Genomic DNA, 26,516 nt, shown 5'->3' with positions numbered 1-26,516 from the left:
GACGTCAACCCCATGTACGCACACGTGCGGTACCCGGATGGCCGGGAGTCCACCGTTTCGCTCCGGGACCTGGCTCCCTGTCCGGCCGGCTCCACGGACCCAACGGGATGATGCCGACACTCTGCGCACCCCCGAAGATGACGCCCTACCTGGAGCATCGAGAGATCGGCCAGCTGCCCCATCGGATCCACTCGGGGAGCCGAGCGCTCCCCGTGGGATGGCCACCCGAGGCCAGGACGCCAGTCAATCCCCGGCTATCCAACCGGATGAAGCCAGTTCTGCGCCTGTGGGGACCCGCACCCAGAATCACGATCTCCCCAGCCTCCCTCAGGTCGATCAGAGCAACACGGGCCCGATCGATCCACCGGTACGGATCAAGTGACCCAGGGACCAAGACACGGTCCGGGGAGACGTGCCTTCTAGCCATAAACAAAAATCTAAAAGACTGGGGCTATTCGTAGTCCGCCTGATCCGCTAAGAGGAAGTCGTCGGACTTCCAAATCTTTTAGGCAGGAAGAATGTTATAAATCTCATCATTCATGAAGAAACTACTCGTGAAATAACGCTGGACGGCCAGCTGGTGGCGCCGACCAAGGAGTATAAATACTCGGGCGTCGGCCCCAGCTTTCCAGGGACATTTTGTAAGACAAGGAACTAGTGAAGTATGACTAGACTGCCACATTCTGAAACAAGTTGATTAAAGCCTTGCTTTATGCTCAAACCAAGTGCGTAGTGAGTTTTATTACGTCAGGCATCTATTGAACAGAGAAACCAGACCTTCATGGAAGTCCTTCTGAGTAGGACTGCCATTGCAGGTACAGGTCCCCATGGCCCCCCTGATGTGCAGCAAGGTGCTCTCCAGCCACTTGCAGGCGCGGAGGGGGAGCTGACCCATGAGAGGGAGGTTGGTGGCAGGCCTCAAAGAAGTGAGGGTTCCTCTCCAAGCGCTCACACTTCCATGCCACTGCAGAGCCCTCGGTCAGAGCCCCGCCAGAGTCCACACCCAAGTGAGATAGACGTCTCAACCCCTGCACAGGCACAGGAGCAGTAGACTGCCGACGAGCCTTCACAGACTCGCCACCCCAGAGGACACCCGCCAAAGGTGTCGAGACAGGAGCAGCTGGAAAGTGAGCAAGAGGAATCCACATCTTCTGAAGCCACAGGGGAACCACTCCGTAGGAGCACGCATATAAGAGGAAAATAAAGCACAAGTAGTCACAAGGGTAGTCACTTGGGTGAAATGTTGTGTATATTGTAAAAATGCCATCAGTTGGTTCTTGTGCATAAAAATTCTGATGGCAACTGTTGCAGTTCTGGCGTGTGTCATTTCGCGAATGGGGCTTAGGATTACTTGCAGTTGTCAGGATGCTGGTCAAATAGCTAGGAATCCGCAGCGTTTGGCCATTGTCGATGCTCAGGTAAGAAGCTGCGAGGCAAAAGAGTTTGATTTACTAGGCTAAGCAAATCTGGCCAGGATGAGGGTGTTCCTTGCATCCCAGGCAGCAATGTTCTCGCGTAATGCTGCCGCTGGTTGATGGGCCTCTGTAGGATGCTCGTTTTCGCCCTCCTCCTCCTCATCATCTGAGGAGGGTATGTGAGGAGCCACTTGGTCCTCAGGAATCTGCAAGCCACGATGCTGTGCCATGTTGTGAAGTGCACAGCAAACCACAACGATTCTGGAGACCCTGGCTGCTGAGTACTGCAGGGCTCCACCTGATCTATCCAGGCATCTGAAGCGCATCTTCAGCAAGCCGATGGTTTGCTCGATTATGGATCTGGTGGAAATGTGGCTGGAGTTGTAGCGCTCCTCAGCTTCGTTGGCTGGCCTCCTCAGTGGCATCATTAGCCAAGTCCTCAGGGGATAGCCCTTGTCTCCAAGTAGCCATCCGTGAAGTTGGTCTGGTGGCCTGAATAGCGGAGGCACACTAGACTGGCGCAGTATGAAGGAGTCATGGTGTGGGAAACCACTGTTCGTATTCCTGTTTGTCCTGTTTGTATTCCACTGTGTACATGCCTGGACATGCCTCGGCTGACTCCTCCCACAGGTCCTAGTATAAAGGTGACTGCTCCCAGCCCTTGGTATCCTGGACCGGTCGACCACTCGAGGCAGACCTCCATTCTGTTGTTAATAAAAGCCTTTGGTTACTCTTCTAACTCTCAGTCTTTTATGAGTAATTGATAGCGCATCAATTTTATTAACAACATTTTTATAATGGAGAAGATCCTCACACCAGCATGCCTGGACTTAGATCATCGGGAGGCGGACTCATCCACCAAGTTTACTCACTGGCTTAAGTGTTTCGAAAAATTCCTGACCGCCTCCGAAGCAATCAAATCGGACGAGGACAAACTGGATGTCCTGACCTCCAAAGTGAACCACCGAGTGTACTCGGTCATCCAAGACGCGACCTCGTACGCGGATGCTATCAAGCTCCTCAAGGACCAGTACACGCGCCCAGTGAACGAAGTGTACGCCAGGCACCTCCTGGGGAGTCGTAAACAACAACCTGGGGAATCGACCGTGGAATACCTTCAGGCACTGTCTGTGCTTGGCCGGGCCTGTGGTTGTAAGGATGTAAAGGCCGCCGTGTACACAGAGGAACTTATCCGGGACGCTTTTGTAGCGGGCCACAGATCCAATTACACACGACAGCGACTGTTGGAGCAGAGTAACCTCGACCTCAACAAGGCCTCTGAACTCGCACTATCGTTGGATGCAGCCTACCAGGGCATGGATGCCTACTCCTCTGCACCGTGGACGCCGCGGGGAATGACAGCCTGGGACACGGTAGGACCGCCTCATAGCGCCGTGCCACCCCAGCCACACCCCAACAACGGCCCAACTACCGCAGCAGTGTCCCAAGGCCAGACAGCAGTGCCCCAAGGCCAGAAATGCTACTTCTGTGGCCAGGCAAAACAACCCAGAGCGCTCTGCCCGGCGAAAAACGCGATCTGCTCGGGCTGCGGGAAGAAGGGACACTACGCTAGCGTCTGCAGGGCCAAAGCCACCCCGAAACCCAGCAGCGCCGCGTGTGGGCCATGTGGGCCGCCATTTTGGACCTCCCCGGCCGTGTGCGAATCACCGGTACAGCAGCCATTTTGGACGCCTCCAGCCACATGGGGATCATGGACGCCGCCATCTTGGACAACAGCCGGGATGCAGCAGGCCCCCGACACCGCCTCATCTGATACCCGCAGCGACACACCGACCCCTACGCTGGCATCCGTTACACTGGACCAAGCGAGACCGCATCAACTGGCCAGTTCCACAATGGACATTAAGGTAAATGGTCACGATACAATCTGCCTTTTTGACTCTGGGAGCACGGAGAGCTTCATCCACCCCGACACGGTGCGGCGTTGCTCTCTCCCAGTCCTGCCTGCGCAACAGCGGATTTCTATGGCCTCCGAGTCCCAGTCGGCGGACATCGGCGGCTACTGCGTGGTGACACTCGTAGTAGACGGGACCGTGTACGATCATTTTAAACTTCTGGTCCTGCCTGACCTCTGCGCTGCCGTCCTGCTGGGGTTAGATTTTCAGTGCCACCTTAAAAGTGTTACGATGGCGTACGGTGGACCCCTACCCCCACTCACAGTCCGCAGCCAGCAGCTTCCAAATTGCCCGCCGCGCACCAGGTGCAACCTCTCCACACTCAGAGTCACCCCCCCACCACTGTTTGCTAACCTCACCCCCGACTGTAAGCCCATCGCCACAAAGAGCAGGCGATACAGTGCCGGGGACAGGGTTTTCATTAAAACCGAAGTGGAGCGGCTCCTGAAAGAAGGGATTATTGAGGGCAGCACCAGCCCCTGGCGAGCCCAGGTTGTGGTCGTTAAGACCAGCGAGAAGCAGCGCCTGGTCATCGACTACAGCCAGACAATAAATCGCTACACCCTGCTGGACGCCTACCCACTCCCCCGTATAGCTGATATGGTCAACCAGATCGCGCAGTACCGCGTCTTCTCGACCATTGACCTGAAATCAGCGTACCACCAGCTCCCCATCCGCCCTGAGGACCGCCAGTACACTGCCTTTGAGGCAAACGGCCGCCTCTATCACTTCCTTAGGGTTCCCTTTGGCGTCACCAACGGGGTCTCCATCTTCCAAAGGGAGATGGACCGGATGGTAGATCAAAATGCGTTGCAGGCCACTTTCCCATATCTGGACAATGTGACCATCTGCGGCCGTGACTTGCAGGACCATGACGCAAACCTCGAAAAATTCCTCCGCACCGCCCAACTCCTAAACCTGACATATAACAAGGAGAAGTGCATATTCCGCACAAACCGCCTCGCCATCCTTGGCTGTGTTGTGGAACATGGAGTCATCGGCCCCGACCCCGACCGGATGCGTCCCCTTATGGAACTCCCACTGCCTCAAGGCCCTGAAGAGGTGCCGAGGGTTTTTCTCCTATTACGCCCAGTGGGTCCCCTACTATGCGGACAAGGCCCGTCCGCTGATCAAGTCCACCTCTTTTCCCTTGACGGCAGAGGCCCGCTTAGCCTTCCACCGTATCAAGGAGGACATTGCCAAAGCCACCATGCACGCAGTGGACGAATCCATCCCCTTCCAGGTGGAAAGCGACGCGTCCGACTTTGCCCTGGCCGCTACCCTCAATCAGGCGGGGAGACCCGTGGCCTTCTTTTCACGAACCCTCCAAGGCCCGGAGACCAGACACTCCGCTGTTGAGAAGGAGGCCCAGGCGATTGTGGAGGCTGTGCGTCATTGGAGGCACTACCTGGCCGGAAAACGATTTACCCTGCTCACTGACCAGCGTTCAGTTGCTTTTATGTTTAACAACAAGCAGAGGGGCAAAATCAAAAATGACAAGATCTTGAGGTGGAGAATCGAACTTTCCACCTACAACTACGAGATCTTGTACCGGCCAGGGAAGCTAAATGAACCCCCGGATGCGCTATCGCGTGGCACCTGCGCCAGCGCGCAGATCGATAGACTACGGGTCCTCCACAATGACCTCTGCCACCCGGGGGTCACCAGGTTCTTCCACCTCATCAAGGCCCGCAACCTGCCTTACTCTATTGAGGAGGTCAGGACCATGACCAGGAACTGCCAAGTCTGCGCTGAGTGCAAACCACACTTTTATAGACCAGACAGGGCCCACCTGATAAAAGCCACTCGCCCCTTCGAGCGCCTGAGCGTTGATTTTAAAGGGCCTCTCCCCTCCTCCGACCGCAATGTGTACTTCCTCAATATTATTGATGAGTACTCCCGTTTCCCGTTCGCCATCCCCTGCCCGGACATGACCAGTGCCACGGTCATTAAATGTCTGAACAACCTCTTCACCCTGTTCGGCTTCCCCAGCTATATCCATAGCGACCGGGGCTCATCGTTTATGAGCGACGAACTCCGTCAGTACCTGCTAACTAGGGGTATTGCCACAAGCAGGACCACCAGTTACAACCCCCGGGGGAACGGACAGGTGGAAAGAGAAAATGCGACAGTTTGGAAGGCCGTCCTGCTAGCCTTAAAGTCTAGGGGCCTTCCAACCTCCCGCTGGCAGGATGTGCTCCCCGATGCGCTCCACTCTATTCGGTCACTGCTCTGCACTGCCACTAACGCCACCCCTCATGAGAAAATGTTCGTCTTCCCAAGGAAGTCCACATCAGGGACATCGCTACCGCCATGGCTGACGTCCCCAGGGCCGGTCCTACTGAGAAGACACGTGAGGACCCATAAAACGGACCCCCTGGTCGAGAGGGTCGACCTCCTTGATATACCTATCAATTCGTCCAATAAAAAGCGACGAGTTAGGAACGTAACTAAAGGTTTTTATTGACTAAATAACAGAGCCCACCCTCGTGGGTGATCGGGTCCAACAAGGAGGAATACCAGCCAGTCGACTACCTTTATACCTGGGCAGGTAGGTGGAGCCATGGGCGGAGTCGGAGGTGGTCAGCCCAGGTATAACAGCGCGACAAGAGGCGACCTCGTATCGTGATACAACAGTGATAACGGTGATAACAATACAACAGTGATAACTATAGTGTAACGATAAAAGTGGTTTACCACATTCACCCCTTGTTTAGATTTGAGTCCGGCGGGGTGAAGTGTACTACCAGTTCTGGTATGTCAGTCTGTCCGGAGGCCTCGTAAGCCTCTCCGATCGTCGCAGCGGCGGTGCTGCATTATCCGGTGTTAGTGCTGGTGTCTGCGTGGTCGGCGAAGGCTCGTGGGGTTCCGGCATGCCGTCTACCTGGGCTGGAATTGGGGGGGTGGTGGGGGGGGGTAAAGGTGGTGTCTCCGGAGTGCCCGAGGGTGCGAGGTCTCGTAAGGAGACAGTGTCCTCCCGCCCGTCTGGGTAAGCCACGTAGGCGTACTGGGGGTTGGCGTGCAGGAGGTTCACCCTTTCGACCAGGGGGTCTGTTTTATGGGCCCTCACGTGCTTTCGCAGCAAGACGGGCCCCGGAGAGGTCAGCCAGGTTGGTAGAGTGGTTCCCGTAGTCGACTTCCTGGGGAAAACAAACATTCGTTCATGGGGGGTGGCGTTAACGGCAGTGCAAAGTAGTGACCGGATGGAGTGCAGCGCTGTCGGGAGGACTTCCTGCCAGCGGGAGGTTGGGAGGCCCTTAGACTTTAAGGCTAAGAGGACGGCCTTCCATACCGTCGCGTTCTCTCTTTCCACCTGGCCGTTCCCTTGGGGGTTGTAGCTGGTGGTCCTACTTGCTGCAATACCTCTCGCTAGTAGGAACTGACGGAGTTCCTCGCTCATGAAAGAGGAGCCCCGGTCACTATGTATATAGTTTGGGAACCCGAACAAGGCGAAGAGGTCGTTCAGGCATTTAATGACCGTGGTACTGGTCATGTCTGGGCAGGGGAAGGCAAAGGGGAAACGGGAGTACTCATCAACAATGTTGAGGAAGTACACATTACGGTCAGAGGACGGGAGGGGCCCCTTAAAGTCGATGCTCAGGCGCTCGAAGGGGCGGGTGGCCTTGATCAGGCTTGCTCTGTCCGGCCTAAAGAAGTGCGGTTTGCACTCGGCGCAGGTCTGGCAGTTCCTGGTTATGGTCCTGACCTCCTCGATGGAGTAGGGCAGGTTGCGGGCCTTAATGAAGTGGTAAAGTCTGGTGACCCCGGGGTGGCAGAGGTCGTTGTGGAGGGTCTGAAGTCTATCACTTTGCGCGCTGGCGCATGTAATTCGTGACAGAGCATCGGGGGGTTCGTTCAGCTTACCTGGCCGGTACAAGATATCATAATCGTAGGTGGAGAGCTCGATTCTCCACCTCAAGATCTTGTCATTCTTGATTTTGCCCCTCAGCTTGTTATTAAACATAAAAGCGACCGAACGTTGGTCGGTAAGGAGGGTAAATCGTTTGCCTGCCAGGTAGTGCCTCCAGCGTCGTACCGCCTCCACAATCGCCTGGGCCTCCTTCTCGACCGACGAGTGTCGGATCTCAGGGCCCTGTAGGGTCCTTGAGAAGAAGGCCACCGGTCTCCCCTCCTGGTTAAGGGTGGCGGCTAGGGCGAAGTCGGATGCATCGCTCTCGACTTGGAAGGGGATGGACTCATCCACTGCGTGCATAGTGGCCTTGGCAATGTCTCCCTTAATGAGGGAGAAGGCTGCGCACGCTTCCTCCGTAAGGGGGAAGGATGTGGACTTCATGAGGGGTCTGGCTTTGTCCGCATAATTGGGCACCCATTGGGCATAGTAGGCGAAGAGCCCCAGGGTTCTCTTAAGTGCCTTAGGGCAGTGGGGGAGGGGTAGCTCCATGAGGGGGCGCATTCTTTCGGGGTCGGGGCCGATGAGTCCGTTCTCTACTACACAGCCAAGGATGGCAAGGCGCGAGGTGTTAAACACACATTTCTCCTTATTGTAGGTGAGGTTCAGCCGTTGGGCTGTACGGAGGAATTTCTCCAGATTCACGTCGTGGTCCTGCCGGTCGCGGCCGCAGATGGTGACGTTATCTAGGTAGGGGAATGTGGCCTGCAGTCCGTTCTGGTCAACCATCCGGTCCATCTCCCTTTGGAAGACCGAGACCCCGTTGGTGACACCGAAGGGGACCCTAAGGAAGTGGTATAGGCGCCCATTCGCCTCGAAGGCGGTGTACTGGCGGTCCTCGGGGTGGATAGGGAGTTGGTGGTAGGCCGACTTAAGGTCGATGGTCGAGAATACGCGGTATTGTGCAATCTGATTGACCATGTCAGATATGCGGGGAAGGGGGTATGCGTCCAGCTGGGTGTATCTGTTTATGGTCTGGCTGTAGTCGATGACCAGGCGATTTTTATCGCCGGTCTTAACGACCACGACCTGGGCACGCCAGGGGCTGTTGCTCCCCTCGATGATGCCCTCCTTCAGGAGACGCTGCACCTCAGAGCTAATGAAAGCTCTGTCCCCAGCGCTGTACCGCCTGCTCTTGGTAGCGACGGGTTTGCAGTCGGGGGTGAGGTTAGCGAACAGGGAAGGTGGCGGCACCTTGAGGGTGGATAGGCTGCAGGTGTTACGCGGTGGGCGGTTTAACCTTCGCTGGTTGTCGACTGTGAGTGGGGGGAGGGGTCCACCGTATGCTAGGGTTACACTTTGGAGGTGGGATTGGAAGTCCAGCCCTAGTAGGACGGCAGCGCAGAGCTGGGGGAGGACGAGGAGTTTAAAGTTTTTATACTCTGTACCCTTAACCGACAAGGTCACAGCACAGTAGCCGCTAATGTCCGTGGCGTGGGACCTCGATGCCATCGAGATTCGGTTGCGCGTTGGCAGGACAGGGAGGGAGTAGTGGCTCACCGTGTCTGGGTGGATGAAGCTCTCCGTGCTTCCGCTGTCGAACAGGCAGGTCGTGGCGTGGCCGTTTACTTTGATGTCCATCATCGACTTGGACAGGTGGTGTGGGCGGGCTTGATCCAGAGTGACGGAGGCTAGCGTGTAGGTAAGCGAGTCGTTGTCGTCTGCGGGCGAGGCGGTCGTCGGGTCCGGGGGCCCGGTGGCAGTCGGGCGTGGTGGGTAAAATGGCGTCTCCCACGAGGTAGGACAAAATGGCGGAGAAGATGGCTGCCCCCATAACTCACATGAGGCACTATTGGGGTCGGTTGCCTTGATCAAAGATGGCCGCCCCCATGACTCACGTGTGGGGATACTGGCCTCAGTTGCCGTGAAAGAAGATGGCCGCCCCCACAGTTCGCATGAGGCACTGCTGGCCTCTGAAGATCCGCTCCTGCAGGCCTTAGAGAAATGGCCTTTCTTCCTGCAGGTTGTGCAGGTAGAGTTCCTGGCTGGGCAGCGCGACCTCGGGTGCTTCTCCTGGCCGCAAAAGAAGCAGCCGGCGGCCCGATCGCGGGTGCCCGATGTCGGAGCCGCTACCGGGGGTGGCGGGCCCGGTCGGGTCCGGGACGCCGAGGTAGGTCCCGGGGGCGGCGCTGCGAAGGGTATTGCGGTAGGGGTCGGGCCCGAGTCCCAGGGTCGCGAGCAGTACCTGGAAAACACCTCCTGGTCCTGATGGGCCACCTCCAGGGAGAGAGCGAGGGCTTCAGCTTTGTCCAGGTCGAGGTCTTTAGCTTCAAGCAGTCTTTGCCGTGAGTAGTCGGACCGTAGGCCTTTCACAAAGGCATCGCGGATATTATCTTCCGTATTTTCAACAGCCGTCACCGCTTTAAAGTCACAGTTCCTGCCGAGTGCTCTTAGCGCCCGTAAAAATTCAGCTACAGACTCTCCTGGCTGTTGCGGGCGGGATCTTAGGAGGTGCCTGGTGTACATGTAATTTACCGGGCTGCGGTACTGCTGTTTCAGTAGGTTGATAGCGGCCTCGTACGTAGTCGTGTCCTGTATGAGTGCGTATACTCTCGGGCTCGCTTGGGCGTTCAGAAGTCTTAGTTTGGATCTCTGCGGGGCGCCGGATTCTTCCAGGTAGGATTCGAAGCAGTCCAGCCAGTGTTTGAAGTTGAGGGCTGCGTTTGCTGCCTGTGGGTTTAGATCCAGGTACGGTGGTTTGAGGGCTTGCAGCCAAGCCGGCTGGTGTGGCTGTGCTTCTGGGAGGGCTTCTGGCTGGCCAGTAGTAGACATCTTTAAAATTTAGTCAATAAAATTGATATACCTATCAATTCGTCCAATAAAAAGCGACGAGTTAGGAACGTAACTAAAGGTTTTTATTGACTAAATAACAGAGCCCACCCTCGTGGGTGATCGGGTCCAACAAGGAGGAATACCAGCCAGTCGACTACCTTTATACCTGGGCAGGTAGGTGGAGCCATGGGCGGAGTCGGAGGTGGTCAGCCCAGGTATAACAGCGCGACAAGAGGCGACCTCGTATCGTGATACAACAGTGATAACGGTGATAACAATACAACAGTGATAACTATAGTGTAACGATAAAAGTGGTTTACCACACTCCTCCACGCCAACCCCCAGTATGCTTACATCGCATACCCGGACGGGCGGGAGGACACAGTCTCCATAAGAGACCTTGCACCCTCGGGGACCACAGTAACCCACTACCCACTACCACCCCCCCCAACGATCCGATATCCAGCCCCAGCAGACGGCAGGCCTGGGCCCCGCGACCCGCTCGACATCTACGAGGACGACACGCCTGTGCCACAGCCTACGCTGGACTCGACGCCGGAAGCTTCACTACCCCTGCCGTCGCCACGCCGATCACAGCGGCAGACAAGACCTCCGGAGAGACTCCAATACACTAACTTTTAGTACACTTCGCCCCGCCGGACTCAATTTTGAACAAGGGGTGAATGTGGTAAACCACTGTTTGTATTCCTGTTTGTCCTGTTTGTATTCCACTGTGTACATGCCTGGACATGCCTCGGCTGACTCCTCCCACAGGTCCTAGTATAAAGGTGACTGCTCCCCAGCCCTTGGTATCCTGGACCGGTCGACCACTCGAGGCAGACCTCCATTCTGTTGTTAATAAAAGCCTTTAGTTACTCTTCTAACTCTCAGTCTTTTATGAGTAATTGATAGCGCATCACATGGCAACTGCCAGGGTACTTGGCACAAACATGCAAAATCTTCTTCTTGTGGTCACACACCAGCTGAACGTTAAGGGAGTGGAAGCCCTTGCGGTTGATAAAAATACCTGGATTGCGATGGGGTGTCCTAAGGGCCACATGTGTGCAGTCAATGATGACCTCATTACAACCTTGGTTCAAACATGAACAAAGGAGCTGAATTCCAGAGGTGAGTGCCCTTGACGTCAAGGAGCATTTGACCAAGTGTGGCATCAAGGAACCCTAATAAAACTGAAGTCAATGGGAATCAGGGGGAAAACACTCCACTGGCTGGAGTCATACCTAGCACAAGTGTAATACCCACTGGAAATGTTATGTACGCTAAGTATGGTTATCAATCTTTAACTTAGACACTGTATTATCATTGTTATAAATCCCTGGGTTAAAGTTGCCCATGTGAAGGTACGGCAAGAACTTTTAAGGACACAATGTGACTAAGAGCAGACTTTCCATAATTCTGCACCAGTATCAACTGTTGCAGACAGTGAGGCTGCGCAGTCTCCAGGCAGAAACCCCAGGAGGAAGGGGTGGAGTCGGGTTTTTCGAGCGGGAAAAGGGAGCGACTGGAAGAAGAGGGCAGGAGCTCTGAAGAGGGCTCAGGAGGCAAATGGCTGCCGCATCCCGTCCCGGGCTTCCAAACTCGGCCGCCGCCCTTCGTATTAGTAGCTCTGCATCCAGAACTCAAAGTGGGATTCAGTGATCGTGAAGAGAATTCAACGAAGGGGTTCGGAGTCGTAAGTCTTGCAGACATTATACATACCATGAGCTCCAACTTAAGCGCGCCAACGAAAGAGTGCACTCGAATTTGGACACAGGGACAGATTCTCCTTTGAATCCATATAAATGGGGAATGTATGTTTATTATGTCTAGATTCATTCTAATGTATGCAAATGTCTAATTTAGGTAATTGACCCGTAATCTTCTTATACTGTCTGACGTTAAAACTATAAAGTAAGATCATTAGAATTAAGCCATTGTAGTAGTGATCTCCTTACTGGACTATAGAATACTGTCTACAACACAGACCACATCTCGCATATATCTAGAGAACCGTGAAGGGGTTACATTTTGTGGGCTCGTCCGGGATTGTGGTCTATTTATGTCTGATCGGTCCTTCGGCCCTGGATATGAACACTCAGTTGGTCAGTGCCATTAGTTCTCTGGTGGATAAATGCACCAATCTGCCCTTCGAGGCTCAGGGATACCGTAAGCTCCGTATGTTCTCAGGAGTGAGACCAACTCCCAGTGGGGAAGAGGAGTACGATGCCTGGGCTGAGCAGACCCTGCCTCTGCTAGAGGAATGGCAGTGCAGTGACAATGTGAAGAGGCAGAGAATAGTAGAAAGCCTTAAGGGTCCTGCTGCTGACATTGTAAGATTCTTAAAGGCGCAGAACACCTCTGCTACTTCCTTTGACTACATGCAGGCTCTAGAAACTGCCTTTGGAACTACTGAAACCATTTCAGATTTGATGGTCAGATTCAGAAGCACATTCCAGTGTGAGGGAGAGAAGCTGTCCAGTTATCTGCTGAGAATAGACAAACTGCTGCATTGTATGTTACGGAAAAGAGGGATTGAGTTGCCTGAAATGAATCGGTTCCGCATTGAACAGGTTGTGCGAGGTGCATTGCTCGAAGACGTGACTGCTCTTCGCATACGCATGACCCATAAGTTGTGAGATCCACCTACCTTCACTGAGCTGCTAAGGGAAGTCAGAGAGGAGGAGGATATGCTTCAGGCCCGGAATGTAGCAAAGAGTGCTGTGATGTCCAAGCTTGTGACTCCTGTTACAGTTCCTACTCCTAAGGGTGATGTCAACCCTGAGATGGAACAGCTGAAGAAGGAAATAAATGTCATGAGAGCCGAGATGGCATATTTTCGGTCTAAGCCCAACACAGAAAGGGATGACGCACGGGTGCAAAAGGTTGAACACCCTGCGAAGTCTAACAGCAAAATGAATGATTCCTCTGAAGGATATCCCCATGAAGGAGATAGACCTGGAGTCTTTTGTTATAACTGTGGAAAGGATGGACATTTCAAGCAAGAATGTAGAGGTGAGGAAAATCTAAAAAAAGTAAACGACCGTCTCATAAAACTTACCAAGAAGTCAGGAAACTACAAAGGGGCACAGTAATGGAACGGCCTGCTGTCCCTGTAGTTAAGACACGTTCCGCTAAGTGCAATAATAGACGAGGGGATATGAAAGACATCATACCTGAAGGTTTAGTAGGGCCGAGTTCTGCTGTATCAATACAGATTGAAGGCATTTATACTAAAGCTATCCTCGACACGGGTTCTCAGGTTACCATATTGTACAGATCCTTCTATGACCGATACCTGACGCATTTGCCATTAACCCCAATCAGTCTTCTGCAGATCTGGGGTCTTAGTCCTGCTGATTATCCATATGATGGCTATTTGTCGCTGAGGTTGGAGTTCTTGGAAGCTGATGTAGGGACCACTGAGACCATTGATGCACTTGTGTTGGTTTGCCCTGACCCCATGGTGAAAGGTGAGGTTTCCATACTGGTTGGCAGTAATACACCCATAGTGAGACGACTCCTGACAAGCTGCAAAGAGCAGGGAGGTGAAAACTTCTTGAGCACCAGACACATTCACCCTGTTTTCAAAAAGGCTTTTGAGAAACTGCCTGAACTTTCTTCCGACGTAGATGATAGCAAAAGAGGAACTGTGTGGTACGTTCGAGCCAAACCTATCACCCTGCGTCCTGGAGGAGTGGCTAGAATCCCTGGGATACCAAAATTCCCTGGAACGCCAGGTACTGAAGCCATTCTGATAGAGTCACCTGATGATCCTGCAGAAGAGTCATGGTTTCCAAATGAGCTTCTGGTGAGACCAGAGTTGCAGACCCCGACAGCTGTGATGTCAAGGAGAGTTACAGTGACCGTGAGGAATATGTCAGGCAAAGGAATCACATTGAGGAAAGGAATGCCGATTGCGCATCTGTTTCCTGTAAATGTACTGTCGTCACATGTGAAGGAAGAGTCCAAAGTTAGCTCAACCAGAGATCTGACACCCTCCTCCTTCAACTTTGGAGATTCATTCGTTCCTAAAGAATGGAAGGACCGATTAGTCAGGAAGATGATGGAGCGGAGAGGAGTTTTCTCTACTCATGAGTTTGATGTTGGTTGTAGTAAGAGTACTCGCCATTCTATCAGAATTACCGAGGATAAACCCTTTCGGGAGAGGTCTCGACGGCTGGCACCAGCTGACATCGAAGCAGTGAGACAGCACCTGTCGCAGTTAAAAGAAGCTGAGATAATTACCGAGTCCAGGAGTCCTTATGCATCTCCTATAATGGTGGTGAGGAAAAAGAACGGAAAGATTCGGATGTGTGTGGACTTTAGGACGCTTAACAGACGTACTATTCCCGACCAATACACCGTTCCAAGAATTGAGGATGCACTGGCTTGTCTTAATGGAAGCAAGTGGTTCAGTGTGTTGGATCTCAGAAGTGGATACTACCAAATACCGATGAGTGAATCGGACAAAGAAAAGACAGCCTTTATATGTCCAGTTGGGTTCTACCAATTTGAAAGGATGCCACAGGGAGTTTCAGGCGCTCCAGCAACTTTTCAAAGAATAATGGAACAAACAGTTGGGGACATGAACTTGCTCGAAGTATTGGTGTACTTGGATGATATCATTGTGTTTGGGGCAACCCTTGAAGAACACGAAGCTCGGTTGCTGAAAGTGCTTGGTCGCCTGGAGGATGAAGGTCTCAAGCTATCATTGGACAAGTATCCGTTTTGCCAAACATCCATGTCCTATGTGGGGCATATTGTATCACAGGATGGAGTAGCCACAGATCCATCCAAGATCGAAGCTGTTACCACATGGCCCAAACCGAACACAGTGACTGCCTTGCAGTCATTTCTTGGATTCTGCGGATATTACAGGCGCTTTGTGCAGGATTACTCCAAAGTGGCCCATCCTCTGAATCAGCTGCTGGCTGGTTACCTCCCACCAGCCGAGAGGAAGAAAAAGGCTAAAGGTAAAGAGAACAAGGACTACTTTAAACCCTCTGAGCCTTTTGGTGTTAGATGGGATGAGAAATGCGAAGAGGCCTTCCACACCTTAAAGCAAAGTCTTACTTAAGCCCCCGTGTTGGCTTTTGCAAACCCACGGCTGCCATATGTGCTACACGTGGATGCCAGTCAAGAAGGGTTGGGTGGTGTGTTGTATCAGGACCAAGGAGCAGGGCTGAGACCCGTAACGTTCATCAGTCGCAGTCTTACGCCATCAGAGCGTAACTACCCAGCTCATAAGCTAGAATTCTTGGCGTTGAAGTGGGGGGTGGTGGATAAGCTGCAGGATTATCTGTATGGAGCGAAGTTTGAAGTGAGGACAGACAATAATCCATTAACCTATGTGTTGACTTCGGCAAAACTTGATGCCACCGGCCACCGCTGGCTTGCTGCACTATCTGCTTACGACTTTAGTCTCAGGTACAGACCTGGGAACCAGAACATTGACGCAGATGCTCTGTCTCGTCGCCCACACTACCAGAAACCAGAGTGGAAAGATGTTGCTTCAGCAGATGTGAAAGTAATGTGTCAGATGTCCGTGGTATCTGGACCAAAGAATTCATTTCATGCCCGAGAGATTGACCACTTGGGAGCGTCAATGCATGCTGTTCCCCAGGCATTTTGCAACCTTTCCAGTTTGGATGTACAAAACTTACCCATGTTGTGTTCATCTGAAATATCCAAAGCACAACAGGAGGATCCCTGTATTCATGAGGTGTTTTCAGCTCTCCGTCTGGGTGATATTACACGGATCGACAAATCAAAACATCCTGACTGTCGTCTGCTCCTAAGAGAATGGGACCACTTGGAAATTAAAGAGGGAGTGTTGTGTAGAATCACGCACCCACCCACTAAACCATGTCATTCACAGTTGGTCCTGCCTGAAAAGTACAGGGAAATAGTGATGAAGTCTTTGCATGATGACGCAGGTCATCTGGGAGTAGATAAGACCTATGGGTTGGTCAAGGACAGATTCTATTGGCTGCGTATGAAGTCTGCGGTTGAGGAGTTCTGCAAGTCCTGTGCACGTTGTGTCCAGAGAAAGACTTTACCTAAAAGAGTTGCTCCTCTGTTTCACATGCAAAGTGATGGACCTCTAGACCTTGTCTGTATGGATTTTCTGTCCATCAAACCCGATTCCAGCAATACCGCAAATGTCTTGGTCATTACAGATCATTATACTCGCTACGCCCAAGCTTTTCCCACAAAGGATCAGAAAGCATCCACCGTTGCCAAAGTGTTGTGGGAGAAATACTTCATCCACTATGGACTGCCAATGCGAATACACAGTGATCAAGGTAGAGACTTTGAAAGTAGACTTATACATGAGTTGTTGTCCATGCTCGGGATTGAGAAGTCAAGAACAACTCCATACCATCCTCGGGGAGATCCTCAACCTGAGCGGTTTAACCGTACTTTGTTAGACATGCTTGGAACGCTGGATTCAAAGCGAAAGAACAAGTGGAGTCGGCACATTGGACATCTTGTTCATTCTTATAATTGTACCCGAAATGACGCTACTGGTTTTTCACCGTACTACCTCATGTTTGGACATGAAGCGAGGATGCCAGTGGATTTGTGTTTCGGAGTATCCAGTGATGGCACATCACAGAGAACTTACCTCAAGTATGTATCTGACATGAGAAAGGAATTGCAAGCTGCTTATGAACTTGCTGAGTCTGTTTCTGCCAAACAGAATAAAGGAAATAAGCAGAGGTATGACCAGAAGATCCGTTTTTCCCAACTCATGCCTGGTGACCGAGTTCTCATACGGAACCTAGGACTTCAAGGGAAACATAAGTTAGCAGACTGCTGGGCTTCTACACCTTACATTGTTAAAAGTCAAATGTCACAACTACCTGTGTTTCGGCTAAAACCTGCAGGTGGGAATGGACCCATAAAAATACTGCACCGGAATCATATCCTGCCATTGGGACAGCAAGTGCGTCTGGATCCGCCAGCGGATAATGAGCCGACACCTAGTAGGAGAACCCTGCAGAGAAGAAGGAGGAAAAAAACAAGAAACCAGGAAAACTTTGTTCCAGAAGACAGAAAACCCATGACACAGCGTGTGGATCATGAGGAACCTGATGAGTCGGAAGATGAAGAATGGGATCTATGGTACGACCTCCCAGAAAGACGCATAAGGCAGAATCTGGATGAATTGTCTGAACCATTTAGCTCAGACTTGGACATGGTCTGGGAAGAACCAGATGCTTCTGAGGAGGAGATAAAAGAGACTGAAAGGCATGATAACAAAGGAACCAACGCCTCCAACGTAGTTGAAGGAACTGAAGACCGGGTATCCGAAATAAGGAGCTCACAGCGAGTTAAGAAGGTTCCTGAAAGATTGACATACAGTACACTAGGAGTGCCAAGTGTAATGATAGCCCCTACGGTTCGATATGTTACCTCCCTTTATACATGGTTGGGAAGCATGCAACCACTTATGTGTAAAGTTCATTAGTCATGGGGACATGCCTATATTTGGTAAGGGGGGGGGGGGGGGAGTGTAATACCCACTGGAAATGTTATGTACGCTAAGTATGGTTATCAATCTTTAACTTAGACACTGTATTATCATTGTTATAAATCCCTGGGTTAAAGTTGCCCATGTGAAGGTACGGCAAGAACTTTTAAGGACACAATGTGACTAAGAGCAGACTTTCCATAATTCTGCACCGGTATCAACTGTTGCAGACAGTGAGGCTGCGCAGTCTCCAGGCAGAAGCCCCAGGAGGAAGGGGTGGAGTCGGGTTTTTCGAGCGGGAAACGGGAGCGACTGGAAGAAAAGAGGGCAGGAGCTCTGAAAAGAGGGCTCAGGAGGCAAATGGCTGCCGCATCCCGTCCCGGGCTTCCAAACTCGGCCGCCGCCCTTCGTATTAGTAGCTCTGCATCCAGAACTCAAAGTGGGATTCAGTGATCGTGAAGAGAATTCAATGAAGGGGTTCAGAGTCATAAGTCTTGCAGACATTATACATACCATGAGCTCCAACTTAAGCGCGCCAACGAAAGAGTGCACTTGAATTTGGACACAGGGACAGATTCTCCTTTGAATCCATATAAATGGAGAATGTATGTTTATTATGTCTAGATTCATTCTAATGTATGCAAATGTCTAATTTAGGTCATTGACCCGTAATCTTCTTATACTGTCTGACGTTAAAACTATAAAGTAAGATAATTAGAATTAAGCCATTGTAGTAGTGATCTCCTTACTGGACTATAGAATACTGTCTACAACAGAGACCACATCTCACATATATCTAGAGAACCGTGAAGGGGTTACACAAAGAAAATGGTTGTGGTGGTTGAAGGTCAATCATCACAGCCCCAGGACATCGCTGCAGGAGTTCCTCAGGGCAGTGTCCTTGGACCAACCATCTTCAGCTGCTTCATCAATGACCTTCCCTCCAACATAAGGTCAGAAATGGGGATGTTCGCTGATGACTGCACAGTGTTCAGCGTCATTCACAACTCCTCAGATAATGAAGCAGTCCATGCCTGCATGCAACAAGACCTGGACGACGTTCAGGCTTGGGCTGATAAGTGGCAGGTAACATTCGCGCCACAGAAGTGCCAGGCAATCACTATCTCCAACAAGCGAGAGTCTAACCACCTCCCATCGACATTCAATGGCATTACCATCGCCGAATCCCCCACCATCAACATCCTGGGGGGGTCACCATTAACCAGAAACTTAACTGGACTAGCCACATAAATACTGTGGCAACAAAAGGTCAGAGGCTAGGTATTCTGCAGCGAGTGTCTCACCTCCTGACTCCCCAAAGCATTTCCACCATCTACAAGGCACAAGTCAGGAGTGTGATGGAATACTCTCCACTTGCCTGGATGAGTGCAGCTCCAACACTCAAGAAGCTCGACACCATCCAGGACAATGCAACCCGCTTAATTGGCACCCCATCCACCACCTTAAACATTCACTCCCTCCACCACCGGCGTACCGTGGCTGCAGTGTGTACCATCTACAAGATGCACTGCAGCAACTCGCCAAGGCTTCTTTGGCAGCACCTCCCAAACCCACGACCTCTTCCACCTTGAAGGGCAAGGGCAGCATGCGCATGGGAACACCACCACCTCCAAGTTCCCCTCCAAGTCACACACCATCCTGACTTAGAAGTATATCGCCGATCCTTCATCGTCGCTGGGTCAAAATCCTGGAACTCCCTGCCTAACAGTACTGTGGGAGTACCATCACCACACGGACTGCAGCGGTTCAAGAAGACGGCTCACCACCACCTGCTCAAGGGCAACTAGGGATGGGCAATAAATGCTGGCCTTGCCAGCGACGCCCAGATACCATAAACAAATAAAAGTCAAAATGGCACCGATGCTTACTAATGCTTCTTTGCATTGGTGAATGCACCTTACACTTAAACTATCTAGTTGAGCTTATTATGTAATGACATTTTAACATTTTTCAGAGATTTCTGCAACCTGTGTGATGCTACTGGCGTCATTTTACAAAGTTATTCTGAAGAATACACTTACAGAAACATTTTTTTGCTGTATTTCATCATGTTGTTGTGATGAAAGAAACACCAGTACATTTTCTTCAATAATGACCTAGAAATACCCAGGGCCCTTCTCTGCTGGTGTAACTATAAATGTAAGTTGCTGTTCCAAGGCGGCGCACAGTCCTCCTGAAGCCCAAATGCGCAGAAGAAAAAAAATATTTTATAAACTCGTCAGCTCCCACTGGAGCCACTCCCAACTAGTGAAGGTAATCGATCCCCTCTGGAATCAACTGCCTTACTCTAGTAAAAGTTTTGGGCCTTTAGAAGACCTCAAAAGGGACTAACGTCATGTCTCAATTGACACGAGTTCCGAGGCCACTGAAGAGCGTGAAGGGAGGGCTTTCCCAGGGAAGCCCAGAATCTCTCCGTGACTGGCCCCCATAATGTGGTGGGGGCGACGGGTGAAAAATTTGCCCACCCCCCCACCCACCGGACTGGAATTTAAAAGTTCGGTCCAATGGGGTGGAATCAGGTGGAGCCAGATTTCAGCACATACTCCAACTGTCCACTGGGTGTAAATGCGACTTACCAGGAATTCCAGTTCCAGGAATTTTGGGGCCAATACATTTAAAAAATATATATTGTGGTAATTTTATTACTTGTATAACTAATTTGCCCCTTATATATGGAAAGTCAGAGGTCAAGACAGGACTCATACATATGTCACTGGATGCCTCCATTAACCCATTGGTGCTACTTGGAAGGAGGCAGAAATCTAGAAAGTAAATAAGGTTTGTCTTTGAGAATATGACTACTGTCTATTTGGCAGCTTGCATCATTCCATAAACAGCAGGGGGCATGTGGAAAGGGGCCTAGCAGTTCCTTTTGAGTCTAATAGAACTGTTGTCCTACAGCCACTCTGAAGAGCAATATATTCAGTAGACATCATATATTTTGTCTAAAAACAGCAATAAATTAAGCAAGTCCTTCTACTGAATCACAGTTTAAAAATTAATGTTGTGTAGTTATCTGATGGATAGGCTAGCCAGTTTCTCCGACACTGACCCTCGTTTTGAAGAGTCTTTCCAGCTGCTGGGGACGTGACATTAGTTTAAAGACATGGCTTGGCATATTTAATAATAGTAGGGAACAACACTGAGAGCTTTGCTTACAGTGTTCATCAGTTAGGGACAAGCTCCAAATCATTTCTTTGAAATTAAAAATAAAACACAGGTTTACATATTGACCCAGTTGTACATTTGTTTTTTTGTTTTTTTTTAAGCATGGCACTTACAGGAGCCTACATTGATACAATAACCCCGATGTAAGTAATGCTTTAGCACCAATAAAAACACCTAAACCGACAGAGCCACTGGAGCGGATATTGACTCCTTGAGCACTGGACGCACCTTACACGATAATGCAAGGTCAGTTCATTAGATTTTATTTGGCGCTTCCAGCGTGTAGTAGTTGGTCTTTATTCTGGGAACACCAAATAAATTAAAGGCCACAATGCTGAGCGGCAGCAGCCAGGGAAGGGCTGCTGGCTGCTCTTGGAGTGCTGCTATTTTTCTTTTTTGCCCGTAAAGCCAGAACGGTCCTAAGTCCCTTGGCAATTTGGCCAGAATTTGGCAGGATGGCCCTATATTAAAGCGGGGGTCATCCAAAAGCAACTCTTTCATGGGTCTGATTATGGCGGCTCCAACACCGGAAGTGCTGCATCACAATCAAATTTTCAAAGGCAAATTGTTTGGCTCCCACGATGCCCTGAGCGGGTAAACATACTGCTTAGTGCAACACTCAAAACACATGGACAGGAAGGTTCTAGATTCAATCCAAACTGTGAGGATTTCACACAAGGCAGGAACTGAACCCAATATTAAAAATAGGCACCAAACAGTTCAACGTGAATATAAAATAATTCATTAGAGGACAAATTGGTTCAAGTTATTACATCACATCTAGACATTATAGGTGAGACATCCACCCCAGACTACTGTCGGAATGGATAGTACAAGCTCCCAATCACATACTCACCATTAAGTGATTTAAACTGAAGTAGCACACTGCTGTATCCCACTGTAATGAGAAAGGCCTGTTTTCCCACACGGCAGCTTTCTGTCTCCCGGTTCACGGAACATTTGAACACACACACTCCATTTCCTGAAAGAAAAGAAATCTCATATCAAAACACCGACATCTTTTATTGGCTCTCATTTGGTTTGCAGCTGTATATTCAAGCTTTTAGTAACGTCTAATCTTTACGACAGTGTCAGCTCCATTCTGACTCCTCCACATGACAAATCGCAGTGCACAACACTATTTTTAAGTGGGCAAACAGCGTTTGTGCTGCCTTCATGTGTAATTCTGGGTTTGCAGATGCTTTGGATATTTGTTTCATGCGTGCATAAGCATGAGGCGTATTTCTTGTTATGAGTGATGTCCTGACTCAGCTGATGTAGTTGTCGAGTCAAAATAACATTAATTCTTACAAAAAAACCTCCGGGTAAGGCTCAGTGAGCAGGTTAAATTAAGTTAAGGGGCACATTGTACTGAAATTACTATAAAAAAGGGAAGGCTGACTCCAGAGATCTTTACGATTATGAAAGGGTTTATCCAAGGACAGTTATCTAAGGACATACTTGTCTTAGAGGCAGTGCAATGAAGGGTCACTAGATTGATTCCTGGGATAAGAGGGTTGTCCTATGAGGAGAGATTGAGTAGAATGGGCCTATACTCCCTGGAGTTTAGAAGAATGAGAGGTGATCTCATTGAAACATATAAGATTCTGAGTGGGATTGACAGGGTAGATGCTGAGAGGCTGTTTCCCCTGGCTGGAGAGTCTAGAACTAGGGGCCACAGTCTCAGGATAAGGGGTTGGCCATTTAAGACTTAGATGAGGAGGAATTTCTTCACTCAGAGGGTTGTGAACCTTTGAAATTCTCTACCCCAAAGGGCTGTGGATGCTGAGTCATTGAGTATATTCAAGGCTGAGAACGATAGCTTTTTGGACTCTAAGGGCATCAAGGGATATGGGGACTGGGCAGGAAAGTGGAGTTGGAGTTGAAGATCAGCCATGATCTTACTGAATGGCAGAGCAGGCTCGATGGGCCGTATGGCCTACTCCTGCTCCTAATTCTTATGTTCTTATGGTTTGATAGGGTAGATGTAGAGAAAATGTTTCCACTTGTTAGGAGATCAAAACTAGAGGCCATAAATATAAGATAGTCACTAATAAATCCAATAGGGAATTCAGGAGAAACTTCTTTACTCAGAATGTGGAACAGGCTGCCACAAGGAGTAGTTGAGGCGAACAACATAGATGTATTTAAGCGAAGCTCGATTAATATACGAGGGAGAAAGGAATAGAAGGTTATGCTGACAGGGTTAGATGGAGGAATGGGAGGAGCACAAACACTGGCATGGACCAGTTGGGCCAAATGGCCCGTTTCTGTGCTGTAGATCCTGTGTAATTCTATGAAATTAAATGATTCCTGGTGCTTACCAATTTCACCGTAGGACAAGTGACAACACGATACAAACCTAACAGAAGGGTTTCACATATCTATGGGTAAAAGCCACCTCATTTCACCATGGGGTCATTATAGTCAAGCCTGTTCTCACTTCACCACAGATGGTCTTACCCTCCTGTGCCACTTTACAGGATGTAGGCAAGAGAAACCCAGCTTGGCAGGCCTGTTGGACTTTCTATTTCTGTGGGGCAGTGCCTTGTCCGTGTTCAGCGCTATTCCTGCCATTTCGACTGCAATGAGGAATTTGCCACATGAAGAAATTACAATGTAAAAACTTCCACCTTACAAAATACACAATGCAGCAGCATGCTACAACAATAAAATCCTGCATCCACAGCATGCCCTGCTTTTAGGCTGCAGTTATACTATACTATTGGTCTGAGACCGACACTGCAAACTGCGGATTGCAGCCAGCAATATTCATTTTACATTACAGCTGCCCCGGTTTGAAAATTGTACTCTACAAACACACCAACTATTATGTCACACATGTTCGCCTATGGTAATAGATTACATTGAATTTTGAACACTCTCTGTCCATCATCATGAGAGGTGGAGGTCCTCTTTCATTGAACTTTTCATTGGCCTCTGCAAACCTCACAGACTGTCTGACTGATAACTGAACAGAGCTGACCTGGTGGTCCTTATGTTACCTAATTTACAGGCACCACATGGCTACCCGGAACAGTATTACAGCTGTGTGTTTCCTCTGCTTCCTTTGACACATGACAAATTACAGAAGGAATCTGGCCAATAAACTAAGGTGTAAGAATTCAATGGCCTGTTGTCACACTCCATTCATCATTAAATGCCTCAGGACTAAAATAACAGTGTGATTTGCTGCTTAACAACACCTGCTTTTCCCTCTAGACTCACCACACTGTGCGGCCAATAAACTATAATAGAGGCAATGCCCTACAAATACTTTTTTGTCTTAAAAGTAAAACAAACGTTTGGTGGAATTTTTATGCAGTTAAATACATTATTTTGCAAGTTACACAAGTTATCTGTAAAAACAAGGTACTGAAAATATAATCATAATATGCCGATCCTATAGCTGGATATGACCAGCAGTTAACTGGTTTCAACTCTACTGTTGGTAGCTTCACAGTTAATACGGATTAATAGAGCTTCCTGATAGCTTAGCAGTTCAGTGTAGTACTGAACCATACAGACCAGGAAGACCCCAAAATCAAAGGCCGATGCAATGGACCAACAAGCATAAAACAAGTACTGATTAACCAAGTCATACAGACTAGGAAGGTCCCCAGTTCAAAGTGAAGTGCTGAGTGAGCTGATCTCAGTCAGGACAGCATTAAAGGTGTTAAAATTGGCTTTAGCGTCCCCAAATTAGGGAGGGAAGCTCAGCCAGCGTTCCTGTTTGTGATTTCTATCTGTTGTTGACCCTTGGGAAGTGTCGGCGTGAGAACATTGGGGGAAGATAGGATCTGGCTCAGCTGTGAGGTCACCCTGCAGTTGAATAGCTGACCGTTTCGGCTCACACACGAGGAATGGGCACTTACTTAGAGGGCAACCAGTGCCCGTGAAACCATAACTCAGCAAGCAGTCAACAGAGGAGAAAACTGGAAGAGGGGGAAATACATATATGAAACAATTATAACAAGAATGTTAGGTTTCCTTCCCCCCCCACCCCCCCATTTAATTTTTCCTCCAATTTCCTTCTTTATCGTTCCTCTCCTGAAGAGGCCATTTCTCATTGCTCAAATTCTACAAGCATAACGTCTCCAGTTCCAAATGGCCATTTTTCATGTGTGAGCCTAAACAGTTCGTGCCAGCAAGCTAATTGACTATGGGAGCCATTAGAACCAACTCAAATCCTATTCTCGCCCATTGTATAGCAACCAGGAAAGGGAACCATGGCTGATTTCCGCACCCCGCCCTGGCCTATGGCTCAGATGCCAAGTTAAACAGCGTAGCCCCACTACCATCCTGACTTAGAACTTAGGACCCTTCTGTTCTTGCCAGCACAACACACAGTGCCATTACCTACTGGATTATGGGGGTGGAGGGGGGAGTCTAATATTTTATTTTGGAAACCGTAACAGTAGGTAAGGGATAGAAAGCCACAGATTTTAGTGGCCACTTGCTTCTAATTACACTGAAGCAGCTCAGAGGGCGCTGCAGCACAGTATAAGCTTGATAAAGTCACGTGAAAGACGACCGGACACGCTGGGAAAGGACTGAGTTTGTGGGGGAACGCTCAACAGGACCAGTAAACACTGGAACGATAGCAAAATACTGCGGATGCTGGAAATCCGAAATAACAACAGAAATGCTGGAAAAACTCAGCAGGCCAGGCAACATCCGCAGAGAGAAAAAGAGTGTCAACGTTTCAGGTCGAAACCCTTCGTCAGGACTGAAAAAACACAGGAAATGAAACAAATTAAAAGGCCAGTTTGGGGGCTGGGAAATGGCGATGAAAGAACAAGAGAGAAGTGAAGAGACATTAAGAGGTATTCAAAACGAGACAAGATGGTGATAGGACTAGTGGAGACAAAAGACGGCTGTAGATTAAGTGTGAAATGCACTGGCAGAATGGGAGACAGCTGCCATGTGGGAGAGAAAAAAAGGGGGAAGGGCACAAAACAAAGGTGTGGATAAAAAATATATATAGAAATGTAATAGGGGCCGAGGTTATGATCTGAAATTGTTGAACTCGATATTGAGTCCGGAAGGCTGTAGAGTGCCTAATCGGAAGATGAGGTGCTGTTCCTCGAGCTTACGCTGGGTTTCCATGGAACAATGCAAGAGCCCGAGTACAGTGAGGTCTGAGTGGGAATGGGGCGGTGAATTAAAATGACAGGCGACCAGAAGCTCGGGGTCACCCTTACGGACTGAACGGAGGTGTTCCGCAAAGTGGTCTCCTAATCTGGATCTGGAAGAAAAAGACTACACAAACAAGATTTCATGCCCATTTAACAGGACAAAAACAATCAATGAGTCTCACAAAGGAATCACTTTAGTTGCTATGTGAAGATCCTATGTGAAATATGGGAGACTAGTATTCACCAAGTTGGTATAAATCCACAGCACAAAACTCCACGATTCAGCACAGCATTACCTGTCCCATTCAGAAAGAGGTGGGATGGAAAACAAAGTAATTCACAGTGGTGCAGTGTTGCGGCTAAGTCACACTGGAGGTGAAAACTCCTCCTGTCGATAATGTTAGTGAAAAAGTCAGCCTGAGTAAAAACAAAAGGAGCAGGAGGAATTACAATTAATGGACAGAAAATCATGTGGGGTCTGCTGACCTCTACACTTAAATTCCTGACATGTAATTCCAGCATGGAAAGGTCCACATTGGGAGCACAAATTCGTAAACCTGCCTCAAGAGTTTTACTCTGCATCTGGCTTATGCTATACCTGACCTGGGAGTCCTTGATCCCGGCATTGGGACTCCGACTTTGGAAAGTGTTTCATTTACTGGCACTGGCATCACTCACCTTAACGAGGTGAAAGGTTCA

At 49.7% G+C, this 26,516-nt stretch overlaps 1 protein-coding gene across 2 annotated transcripts in view; it reads right to left on the bottom strand.

Moving 5' to 3' along the window:
• Nucleotides 1-26,516, bottom strand: part of carm1l (coactivator-associated arginine methyltransferase 1, like) — a 241,822-nt gene that overhangs the window by 155,917 nt on the left and 59,389 nt on the right. For both annotated transcript variants that reach the window (XM_085984189.1, XM_085984184.1), the window contains exon 2: nucleotides 21,536-21,661. In XM_085984189.1, coding sequence (XP_085840315.1) covers nucleotides 21,536-21,661 — 126 coding nt within the window. The remainder of the gene's footprint in view (nucleotides 1-21,535; nucleotides 21,662-26,516) is intronic.

Source organism: Somniosus microcephalus, chromosome 1 (assembly GCF_052327205.1).
Source record: "Somniosus microcephalus isolate GS21.2 chromosome 1, FLI_Smic_1.0, whole genome shotgun sequence".
Lineage (NCBI taxonomy): Eukaryota > Metazoa > Chordata > Chondrichthyes > Squaliformes > Somniosidae > Somniosus > Somniosus microcephalus.
This window is presented reverse-complemented; position numbering and strand designations above follow the sequence as displayed.